Source organism: Helianthus annuus, chromosome 17, assembly GCF_002127325.2.
Source record: "Helianthus annuus cultivar XRQ/B chromosome 17, HanXRQr2.0-SUNRISE, whole genome shotgun sequence".
Classification (NCBI taxonomy): domain Eukaryota; kingdom Viridiplantae; phylum Streptophyta; class Magnoliopsida; order Asterales; family Asteraceae; genus Helianthus; species Helianthus annuus.
The window spans coordinates 18,561,388-18,574,249 of record NC_035449.2 but is presented as its reverse complement, the minus strand read 5'-3'; the positions used below and the strand labels follow the sequence as shown (position 1 = coordinate 18,574,249).

General features: G+C 35.6%; 1 protein-coding gene across 1 annotated transcript; it reads left to right on the top strand.

The window, feature by feature from the left end:
• Positions 1-2,325: 2,325 nt before the first annotated feature.
• LOC110926362 (ADP-ribosylation factor GTPase-activating protein AGD4) lies at positions 2,326-12,181 on the top strand. Its single transcript, XM_022170111.2, has 19 exons — positions 2,326-2,466; positions 2,972-3,048; positions 3,285-3,385; positions 4,252-4,322; positions 4,451-4,513; positions 5,276-5,320; positions 5,519-5,584; positions 5,666-5,713; positions 5,835-5,930; positions 6,023-6,064; positions 6,168-6,368; positions 6,851-6,982; positions 7,077-7,295; positions 8,147-8,230; positions 9,088-9,360; positions 10,179-10,294; positions 10,466-10,550; positions 11,247-11,680; positions 11,768-12,181. Exons 1-19 carry the CDS (start codon positions 2,329-2,331, stop codon positions 11,880-11,882), a joined length of 2,406 nt encoding a protein of 801 aa, XP_022025803.1. The 5' UTR covers positions 2,326-2,328; the 3' UTR covers positions 11,883-12,181.
• Positions 12,182-12,862: the final 681 nt, after the last annotated feature.

Genomic DNA, 12,862 nt, shown 5'->3' with positions numbered 1-12,862 from the left:
AAAGCATCAACTAGAGAACATTTACAAAATTAATAATGGGGACATTTTGCTAGTTGACATCACATTTTGATTCCTGTTCATTAGACAATGAATGGTGACACCACTTTTGAAAAGTTGATTTGATTCATGTTATGAAAAGTGGTTTTCAATTAAGATTCAACCTGAATTGAACAAATTCTGGCTCAACAACACTTTTTGTTGTATGCATATTTCATTCATAAGGCTAATTTGTTGTCTTATTTTAAAAGGCTACAAATACATATTCCAAATCTATGTCATAACGCATAGTGGTTATAGAAATCATATGACGATTTTCCTTGTATCAATGAATATGATCAAGGACGCGACACCAATTGCAGATCACAAGATCAAGTGATCAGACGAGATATCAATTGAAGGAATTAAGTTATCTTATTGTTGTTTTGGTGATGAGAATGATAGAATGAGATGGTGGATCGAAGGAGAATAGATAGCGTTGTATAAAACATTTCATTTATCATAGATAGACATCCTGACAACTTTAGGGCTATAAGCCAAGACCGTTTCTTTTCTTAAAACCATTCAATGTTTAAAAATATGTGCTTTACATTCAAAATATTTGTCTCTGACCTGGTACAAGTCGCCGTACTTATATTTTGACTTGGTTATAAAGTCTTTTCTAAAACTATAAGGGATCTCTTTTCATCTCATGAATGGATTCTAGGCGACTTCGTAGATTCCATCAAATCAAAAGAGTTGACATTTTTAACATCTCTTGACACCCTTACTTTTCACAAGGGGTCTTGCCTCATGATTTTCTTGGCAAGCATTTGGTTGTTGACGTGTCCTCCGCACCCACTTGAATGAGCATGTTCAACAATATGTGCTTGAGTATGCACACCTTCCCAATGTATACTAAAAAGGGATCTAGAACTCGCTAAGCATAACTGTTATGATAACCTTGGCCCTTGTAGAAATGCTTTGACAGTCCTGTTAAATTGTACAAGGTTCACATGTGAAGTGGGTCAGCTTCATACATAACATAGCTGGTCAACATGTCGATTTCTCACATCAACATTGATCAACCCTCCATGCAAAATCCTCACTCTTCACATGTAATAACTTTTCGCATAGCATAAACATTTCGGACACTTCCTATGCAAAAAGTCTATAATGTATTACTGCAAGAAGTAGGGTTTCACTTAGAGTCGTGCGGTAACTAATCTACACAAGATGTATTAAGCGAAAAGTCCCAAACGAAACGTTCAAGCGAAATGCTATCGTGCGAAAAAGTACCTGGTAACCCTATAACACAACAACGACCGTTGATGCTTCTGATCTGATCCATTTTACGTCAAGAACCTAGCTTGTTGGACCGAACCCAAGACTCGACCCTCAATGGCAGTCAATGGTGATGAAAGTGGAGAACTTACACGCACTTTACAACCTCCAATCATGTGGTGGCAATCATCGTTGTTTTACTGAGTTTTTTTATATATAAGTTTATATTTTATGGGCCCATTTTTTTCTAGTTGCACAGGGCATCGGAATTATCTGGGATGATCATGTTTATTTACAAATCTTTTTGTATTTATAATACATAAGAAAATTATGAAACCGTCTACTTCACTCTCTTCTTCTCCCATTAAATCAACAAAGCATGAAGTGTATGCACATTATACAGTCCTCACAACTATCTATTTAAAAGTGGTTATGTATTAAACGTTTGGTTTAAAATTAGGATGATTTGTTTACAGTGCTTTGTTTACACACAAGTGGTAGACTAATATTTTACAACATGACCCACAAAGCAAACTGGATCTATCCTTCTTAACAAATTGGATCTATCCTACTGGAGATATTTCAATATGAAATTTAGTTAAGTCACCCAACATCAAATCATGTCACCCAACTAAATTAGACTATGAACAGTTTTTTTTTAACGGTAAATTTGGATCATTGACGGACTACTGGAGTATCATCATGCCATCAGCGGAACCACCTGATTATATCCATCTCTACTAGACATAATACTTATATACCAATTCATTACGTTTTAACCGAAGAAACTCACATTTAAATTTTAATGATTTTTACCCACAACTATTTTACTTATGCACACAATTTAATAAATCACAGAAACAAAATCACACATAAAAAACGGACAACAAAACAGAATCTTCATTTCCACTATACTCTTCATCTGACTGATTTCAGGAAAAATAAAACAAAAAACAAACCCTAACACAATTTAACCCCTGTGATTGCACAATCACTATCACCACCACCGTCATCATCATCACATTAATTTAATAATAAATAAATAAATTATCAGTAACTAATAATAATATGACCTTCCCGCGATCTGACCCGATTTCTCCAGATTTAGCCAACCTGCTGCTTCTTCTTCCTTTTCGCACAGCAACTGACAGAAGCCCCATGACTTCCTTCATCAAGCTCGATGATTCTCCCATGTTCCAAAAGCAGGTTTTTCCTTTTCCTTTTTCTTCTTCTTATTATATAATAATGCAACTTCAACTTCTGGTTTGTTGCTTCGATCGTATTCTACCTGCACACAGTTAGGGTTTTAGCAATTGTTTATTTATTCAGTTGAATTTGGTTATTAATAGTTGAGATTTGGGGAAAACCTAGATTTAACTTTATATGAAGGCTAGTTAGTGTTGAAAATTTTAATAAGATTACAAATCTGAAATGATCTGAAGTGGTTCTGAGTGTTGTAAATACTTTTAAGTTATAATTGTTTGAGATTTGTTCTTGTTGTAACTTGTAATGGTGATGTGAGATGTTTTGTGGAGTTTTCTAGAAGTGTGAACTGAATGTTTCTCAGGTTATACTTTGTTCGATATAATGCTTGGTAAACAAGTCATTACGTTTAACGAATTGTGCTTTTTTAGTGATGGAATGAATTTATGTAATTGGATATTCTCTGTTTATATAGACTGTTGTGTTAAGTAGTGTCGTTTTTGGACAGGTGCGGTATCTTGAACAGACAACGGACGAGTTAAAAACGCGTTGTCAGAAACTACACAAAGGGAGCAAAAAATATATGTAAGTTATGAGCCAAGATCTTTGAGTGTAGCTTATAAGAGAGTAAGAGACTTTGTTTTGCTATCCATAAAGGGTTAGTGGCACAGCTTGTTGCCCGTTTGCCTTCTGTTTCGATGTAATTTCCCTTTGGGATTGAGACCCAAGGACATGCATCAAATCAAATCTAGGGTTGAATGTAGTCATGTACTGTATTAATATGTAGATTCATGGGTAAATGTTTATGTTATTCACCACAGGGATGGTCTTGGAGAAGCATGCAGTATGGATCTTATGTTTGCAGAAGTATTAGAGGCATTTGGTGGTGGCCAAGATGACCCTGTGAGTGTATCTATTGGAGGTTAGTTAATGGTAACACATGTTGCTTCAAGCAGCTACTTTTAGCAAATACATAGTTGTTATATTACAGTTTCATACCAGATGCAACAAAACTGATTTTGTAACGACAAAATGCAATTTATCTTCTTTAAACCTAGTTTGATGGACTGCCGTTTCACAAATCATCATCATTTTATCTGGAGTAAACTGCCATTTTGATCCCTGTGGTTTGGTCACTTTTGCCACTTTAGTCCAAAACTCAAACCTTTTGCATCTTGGTCCCTGTGGTTTCAGTTTTATTGCCATTTTGGTCCAAAAATGAAATCAGGTCATATTTGTCTTATAAAATCCTGCTATTTTGTTCTTTTCCGCAGGGGCAAAATGGTCATTTCTTTTTTATAAATAAATGTCAGATTTTATAAGACAAATATGACCTGATTTGCCCCTGAGGAAAAGGACAAAATTACAGGATTTTATAAGATAAATATGACCTGATTTTATTTTTGGACCAAAATGGCAATAAAACTGAAACCACAGGGACCCAGATGCAAAAAGTTTTAGTTTTGGACTAAAGTGGCAAAAATGACCAAACCTCAGGGACCAAAATGGCAGTTTACTCTTTTATCTGTTAATATCTTATATAATCAGATGTTGTCAAACATTTAAAACTTTGGTTATTTTATTGTTTCAGTTTTAATTAACAAAAGTACATCCAAACACTATCTTTAACAGCCCGTTTTATTACAACTGTTTATCTGACTCTGATTATCCCATATATCACATAATCACTTTCGAAAACGCACAATTATGCTTTGCTAAACTATATGTTTCTGCTTGAGCTAAGAAATATATGTGAGAAGTTGCTCCATTTTGGTTGTATTTGTGAAGGTCCAATAATGTCGAAGTTTGTTACCGCTTTCCGTGAGATTGAAACGTTTAAGGAGCTTCTTCGTTCTCAAGTAAGTGAATGAATTGCTTTAGATCTAATGATCTATTAATAGGACTGTGACCATGCTCATAATAGAAAACGGTTAAGGACTAATTTAAACACATGAATTTAAGAAGCAACATCATATTATCTTTGTAGGTTGAACATTTGCTTGTCGACCGTTTGTCTCTGTTTTTGTCCGAGGATCTTCAAGACACAAAGGTGATCTTCTTAACTAGTTTTATTATGTTTTTTATTATGCGCTATAATTATTTAAGGCAAATATCCTTTCTTATTACCATAATTAGTAGTCCAATTTCTATTCGTTAATTCATTGCTGCATTTTTTTGTTGATATTCATTGAATGTCTGGTAAAAGGTATTTTTGGTATCCAGGATCATTAAGTAAATGGAAGTTTTTTTTGAGTAAACTGCCAAAATGGTCCCTGAGGTTTGGTCACTTTTGCCACTTTAGTCCAAAACTCAAACCTTTTGAATCTGGGTCCATGTGGTTTCAATTTTGTTGCCATTTTCATCCAAAAGCAAAATCTGGTCAGATTTTTCCGTTAATATCCAGTTTTTCTGTCTTTTTCCTCCCTTTTAATGAAGGGGCAAAATGGTCAGATTTTTTTAATTTGTTATAATAAAACCTTAAAAGACCATTTTGCCCTTCATTAAAAGGGAGGAAAAAGACAGAAAAACTGGATATTAACGGAAAAATCTGACCAGATTTTGATTTTGGATGAAAATGGCAACAAAATTGAAACCATAGGGACCCAGATTCAAAAGGTTTGAGTTTTGGACTAATGTGGCAAAAGTGACCAAATCTCAGGGACCATTTTGGCAGTTTACTCTTTTTTTTAATCATGAAAACCTAGTTTTATTATCACATTATTTATAATAGTTCATATTATAATCCTTTTTAGGTTCATAATTCTAGTTCTCCATTTTACAATAGTTATTAATTCCATTTTGTTTTGCTCAGGAAGCACGTAAGCGATTGGATAAAGCTTCACATGCGTATGATCAGGTATATCCGCTTAAAATTTTTATTATATTGTTCCTGGTTGATCTTTAATTTAGGTAAAATTTTGTATAGATAGGTGATTTCCCCGCATTTTATTACTGAACAAAAAAGGAAATTTCTCATTGAGCTTATCAGTTATGTACTTATGTTATAGTACCTGTACAAATTATACATAATATTGACTTTTTTTTATGACTTCAGGCTCGTGAAAAGGTTGCATCTTTGAAAAAGAGTACACGGGACGAAGTTGTTGCTGAATTAGAGGAGGTATGGTAACTAGTATCTCATGTTGCGCATTTCTCCGTATAAAATTTATGTATTGCAGCTTATATGTACTCTTTTTTGTAGGAACAACAAAACGCAAAATCTGCTTTTGAAAGGAGCAGATTCAATCTAGTATGTCTAATTAATACGCGATCCCTTCTATATATATATGTGTGTCTATATATATATTGCCAAATATTATTTATAGTCTACGGTTTAAGATTTTCTCCTTGGTGTTTTTCAAGGAATGCAGGTAAATTCTCTCATGAATATAGAAGCAAAAAAGAAATACACATTTTTGGAATCTCTTAGTGCAATAATGGATGCTCATTTGAGATATTTTAAACTGGTGTGTTTTTTTTTTTCTGTAGATTTGGGATTTTTTCAATCTTGTATAAGATGTGCCGATGCTATACTAACCGTACTGTTTTGACTTTGTAGGGCTATGAATTGTTGAGTCAGATGGAGCCTTTCATTCATCAGGTTATTCTTTCAGCATATTCTTATAAATTATAATAAAGTGTTACAGTTGTGTTTAATTTATTTTTATTGAGTTTTCAACTAATTGTTTTGGTGTTGATATTAGGTTTTGACATATGCCCAACAATCTAAAGAACAGGCAAGTATCGAACAAGATAGACTTGCGAAGAGAATTCAAGAATTTAGAACAGAAGAAGAAATGAAAGAAGCAGTGCCTAATAGTTTGGGACATGTTAGTGGTAATGGTGTTGGAATGAGTTCCAATAAAAGTATAGATGCAATAATGCAGTCCACTACAAAAGGAACAGTAAGTAAATATTTCTTGCTTGGTTTAAAAAAGCGAGCTTTAAGCGCGCTTAAAGCGTGAAGCGATGGAGCGTTTGGAATAGCGCTTTTTTTTGGTCTGAAGCGTCATAACACGTGAAGCGTTTTGAGGCGAGCTTAAAGCGCGAAGCGACCTTGGTTTGAGGCGACGCTTCAGCCCAATCAGGTGCAAAAAACGACGATTCAGCATAGGTTTAAATGTTTTTAGAAAACAACATTAAAAACGAATAGTGCGTGCAAAAACGTGAAGCTCTCGCTTCGCGCTTGAAGCTTCGCTTAAAGCTTTTGGAACCAAAACGCTTCGGAGCGCCTCACGCTTTTTTAAACCAAGATTTCTTGTACAGTTGTACTGTTATTATATCTGATTACCTGGTTGTCTTGATTATCTGATTAGTTCAAAATCACATAATCAGAATGCAAATCCAAATACCGTCTAATGTGTTTATAATTTTATATTTGTTCCAGGTACAAACCATAAAGCAAGGTTATCTTCTAAAACGATCTTCTAGTTTAAGAGCAGACTGGAAAAGACGGTTTTTTGTACTTGATAGCCGCGGGAACTTGTATTATCACAGGGTCTCGCCTAACAAGCCTGTGGTATGTTAAAAGATATTTCATTCTTCTTACGACAACAGTGCGTTTTTTTTTTTTTTTTTTTCAATATTCTCTATCCTGTTTAATATTGATTCAGGGTACACAATCAACAAATTCACTTGCATCAACTGAACAACATAGTCGCATGTTTGGGAGGTTTAGATCAAGGCATAACAGAGCAGCATCACATGATGATGAAAACTTGGAATGTCATACTGTTGATCTTCGTACCTCAACGATTAAAGCTGATGCCGAAGATTCAGATCTGCGTTTGTGTTTCAGGATTATTTCGCCCATGAAAACGTACACATTGCAGGTGAGGTTTTCCAAAACTCCAACAATCTACGGTTCTGAACCGCCAGAACCGAGGAATCGAATCGGAACCACCAGATCCGAACCGTATTGTTGTATTTAGGTTTTGGTTCCGGTTCTTAAATTTGGGTGAAAACGGTTCCCGGTTCGGTTCGGTTCCGGTTATAACCAACGGTTCTGTTTAAAGAACCACTAGTACCGGTTTGGGTTAAAACTTTAAATACTATATTTAAAAGCCCTATTAATTAATTGTGCTTTTTACAGGATGTTTGAATGAAGTTTTTGTGTTGGTTAACTAAAAGTTTTTTACTAAATGTTTTTAGGATTAAAGAACATAGAAATAGTTTTCACATTATATTTGAATGACTTTTTTGTGATGGTTAACTAATTTGTTAATCACTTAATCCGTTGCAAAGCCCTTCATGTTTAGATATATAGAAATGTAATATGTGGTTTAGGGTTAATGAATATCATGAACTGAAAAGGAATGTTTTTATGTAATTTTTTCAGTTTGACATTTCTTTTATTTGAGTAGTTTTTTTTTTTTTTGTTTTTTTTGTTTCAAATGCTTTTATTGTTTTGATTGTTTTTTATTTAATTGTTAATTTTAGGATTTAATTGACAACCGGTTCCGGTGAGAACTGTTTAGCCCGATTCCGAACCGGGACCGTTAAAATATGGTTCGGTTCCGGTTCTTGTATTCAGCATTTAACGGTTCTGGTTCTGGTTCGGTTCGGTTCTGAACCGTTGCACAGCCCTAGGTGCAAAAGCTGTTCTTGAAATATTTTACAGTCTTGAATTATGCAGAAGTTTGATACTTTAATATTAATCTTATTGTGTATATGGTTTGTGCAGGCTGAAAATGAAGGTGATCGGATTGACTGGATGAACAAAATCACAGGAGTGATTGCCTCTCTCTTAAACTCCCAACTGAAGCAGGTAAAAACCTGTGAAGTTTTTTGTAGAGTAAATTGCCATTTTCGTCCCTGAGGTTTGGCCAGTTTTGCGACTTTCGTCCAAAGGTTTGTTTTTCCGCATCTGGATCCAAAAGGTTTGAAATGTGTTTGCCATTTTCATCCAGCTCGTTAACTCCATCCATTTTTTTCCGTTAAGTCAGGGGTATTTCTGTCTTTTTCAGTTTTTTGATAACTTAAAGGGCAATTCGGTCTTTTTCACTTTATGTACAAGCATTTAGCATAAGTACAAGTATTCAAAATACCCTTACTAAACAAAAACAAGTACGTAAAAAGATGAAAATACCCCCCGACTTAACGCTGAAAAATGGATAGAGTTAACATGGCAAGATTTCAAACCTTTTGGACCCGGATGCAAAAAAATAAACCTTTGGACGAAAGTCGCAAAACTGGCCAATCCTCAGGGGCGAAAATGGCATTTTACTCTTAATTATGTGATCACTAGAGATAGCAAAACGGGTGGGTGGGTAATTGCACAAACAAGCTCTGGTCAAAGGTTAGTTTGTGCTGTTTGCCTGTTTGAAACAATTTGGGTCGGCTTGGCTCACAAAGACTTTCCACTTTTTAAGTAGAATTTTAAACATTTTAGTGCTAAATGGGGTCGGGTTGGCTCACAAAGACTTCCCACTTTTTAAGTAGAATTTTAAACATTTTTGTGCTAAAGATGGTTACAGAAAATATTTTTTAGAATAATTATCTAATTTTTAATATGAAGATATAATATGCTTTGGGCGACTTTCAAGTTTCAACCCGTTTGGCTTGTTTACTTTTTAGCTAAAGGCGCTACACAATTTATCTTCTAATACTATTGTAAATCTGCAGACACATTTCAATAGAAGTAATTTCGGAAGTACCCTCGAATCAGTTGGTGAAGATTATAATATTTCACAAGTTGATAACAATGGATCTATACTTGATTGCACGGATATTAATCCGGCAGATTGTGTTTCTAGTATTATTCGAGAGATTCCTGGAAACGATCTATGTGCGGAATGCAGTATGTCTGAACCTGATTGGGCATCTCTTAATTTGGGTGTATTAGTGTGCATCGAATGCTCCGGGGTCCACCGCAATCTAGGGGTTCACTTATCAAAGGTACCCTTCTTTACCACACTGCTATTTCGACCCATTTTCTATGGGTCGATTTGGGTTGGCCTTATCTCAAACGGGTCAAATCCAAGACTTTACCCAAAAGGGGAACCAACCAAATGAATGGAACCTCGAACCTGTATTATTGTTGTAATAGTATTTGTTTTTGTAATCAGAATTAGCGCATTAACTATATGTATTTTTAATAAATGGGCAATAAATACAAGTGTTCACGGCTCAGCCGAATCTGACTGGTTTGGTTTTTTTTTTTTTTTTCCTATAATTCAAAGAGTAAAATGCCATTTCCGTCCCTGAGGTTTGGTCAGTTTTGCGACTTTCATCCAAAGGTTGTTTTTCTGCATCTGGATCCAAAAGGTTAGAAATCTTGCCATTTCATCCGGCTCGTTAACTCCGTTCATTTTTCTCCTTAAGACAGGGGTATTTTCGTCTTTTTTCTCCGTTAAGTCAGGGGTATTTTCGTCTTTTTTCTCCGTTAAGGGTATTTTGAATACTTGTACATTATGCAAAGTACTTGTACATAAAGTGAAAAAGTCTGATTTGCTCTTTAAGTATACAAAAAAGACGAACATACCCTTGACTTGACAGAGAAAAATGGAAGGAGTTAACGAGCCGGATGAAAATGGCAAGATTTCAAACCTTTTGTATCCAGATTCATAAAAACAAACCTTTGGACGAAAGTCGTAATACTGACCAAACCTCAGGGACGAAAATGGCATTGTACTTTTAATTCAAACCACTCGTTTCAACTTTCAACCCCGAACCTGTGGACCCATAGTAATGTGATTCTGTTTTAACTGCTGCAGGTTAGATCAATCAGTCTTGATGTGAAGGTTTGGGAACCTTCTGTAATTGAATTGTTCAAGAATTTGGGCAATACATACTGCAATTCCGTATGGGAAAATCTACTTCAAAGTAATAGGTGGGTATAAGCTGAATGTCAAAACAAATGCACAGTATTTCAAATTAATAAGTGACGCCCTTCGCTTTTATTATTCAAAGTGGGATGCTTTTATCCATATTTGATATCAATAAAACAATTACATGTTTTAATTATCTCATTAACGTCGATTGTATGGAATAAATTATGTAGCGAGGATGGATCACATACTATCGGAGTTAACAAACCTAGCCCTAGAGATGCGTTTCAACAGAGGGAGAAGTACATCATTGCAAAGGTATATATGTTTATTTTACCATCTCACTGGATGGCAATGGGTCGGGTTCGGGCCGGGTATTTGTAAAATTGTGCCCCATACCCGGTTGTAAATTGTGTCCCATACCCGGCCCAATTCCATCCGGGCATACCTGCGGGTATCGGGTATACCCGTTAATTTTTTAAAAGATATAGACCGAGATTTCCAGATACATAGCTGTTTTACTATTGTAATTATTGTATAATTTTTAAATTTATAAAATTATCGTAAATTAAATATACTTTACATACATAGAAGTTTTATCATAAAGAAATATTAACACTATAAATTTTATATAGTTTTATTTATATACTTCACAACACACAAAATATTAATAGTATTATCAAATATACATATTCGAAAAGATTTTTTTTTCACATCATGAATTAACTAATATAATTCAATAGGTTAAGCGAAAATAAAAAATATCTAAAAAAAATTCGAGTATATAGTTCGGGTAAACGGGTACGTGGTTCCCGCGAAATTCTTAAAATTAATCCCAAACCCGGCCCATATCCGTCAGGCTTTGGGTATACCCGTCCCATATGTTTCGGGTATACCCGTCGGGCTCGGGGTTTTTTGCCATCCCTACACTACTCTGTGTATCAAAACCTGCTATCCTAAATCCCTTAATTGAAACACAAAAATGTTAATCATTTTTTGTTTAATTTAATCTAGTACATAGAGAAACGCTTAATCCCTCAACAAGAAACTGCCACTAGTACTCACGCCACCAGAATCTGGGAAGCAGTTAAAAGCAACAATATACGAGAGGTATACCGCCTAATTGCCACATCAAATAGAAGCATCGTCAACACTACATACGATGAGGTGGATGGTGCCGATTTGTTTCACGAACATGATTCTTCCGAAGGTTCTAAACCCGCCGATCCATTATCCTGTCAAAATATGAAGGATCCTAGCAAGCCCGATAGCTGTCTTCAAGGCTGTACATTATTGCATTTAGCGTGCAACTTAGGTTATCAGGTGATGCTGGAGTTACTGCTACAGTTTGGTGCTGATATAAACAAGTCAGATTACCATGGCCGGACCCCACTTCACCATTGTATCTTCTCCGGAAATAACAAACTGGCAAAGTATATGATCAGAAGGTAATATCAAAATCTAGCAGTCGGTTATCATAGCGTTAATCGTATTTGTTTCCAAGATTCTTGTTAAAATGACACATCTTGTTTCAGAGGGGCGGTTGCATCAATTAAAGATGGTGGTGGACAGGGTGCGCTTGAACGAGCTATGGAGATGGGGGCAATTACCGATGACGAGTTATTAATCTTGCTTTATGAGGGCAAATGAAGTTTTAACTTACTGTTAATCACATAGGTTGCGTGAGAAAGCGGTATACCCACAATATTTTTTGACACAAGTGAATGCTGAGGATGAAATGTGATATCTGCGTACTTAAAATGACTGCAAACCGTGGTTGTCGGTTGTATTTGTGATCTAATACTGTGTTTCGTGTTGTTATCATGTCGATTAGATATACAAAAGGTTTTCTTGATTAGGATTTGGTTGTGTATATTTGAGATTGATGCGTATATTGTAACCTTGTTTTATGTTATAATGTGGATGATGTTTCTATTGTTGTGCTTCAACTTGTGCCTGTCTCTTACAAAGATGATGTTCACTCGTAATTTGGCACGGATTTTTATAAAACTTACGGTTTGTTTAGATGCAAAACTTTATAAAAGTTTCGGTTTGTTTAGAAAAATACCCGATTATGCCCATCTCTAATAACAAATATAACCCATATTGAAACAGGCCCATGAACATCAGCCCAATTGCCAATACTTAAACCCAATGAATGAATACTATAGCCCAATTATGTTTCAACAATCAACAACAGGAGCAGAAACGAGTTGAGAGACGTGGTGAAATCGTTGGTGTTTTTGGCCTTGGCCTTGGTGGTGAAATCGTTGGTGTTTTTGGCCTTGGCCTTGGTGTATCATCGGTAACGGAGGATAATGCTCCCTTCTTTACACAAAAGTAAAGAGAGAAAACCAGCATGAATGAAGAGCAAAGAACTTATTTGCTTGCTTCTTCATGTTTCGGTGAGAGTGTATTATATCAATAGACTTGTTTTATTTTTTTTGAACGGCAAGGAACAGCGTGTTAACCACCGTGACACCGGACGCTGTGTCCAAGGTCAACTACTCGACCGCCGCCAGCCCCTTAGCTCTCCCAGATGTGCGGAAACTCGACCTCCACCCGCCCGAAGGCACGACGGTTGAATAACCGGTAAAACCTCGCCTCCCATCCAAGACGAACCGGCGCCA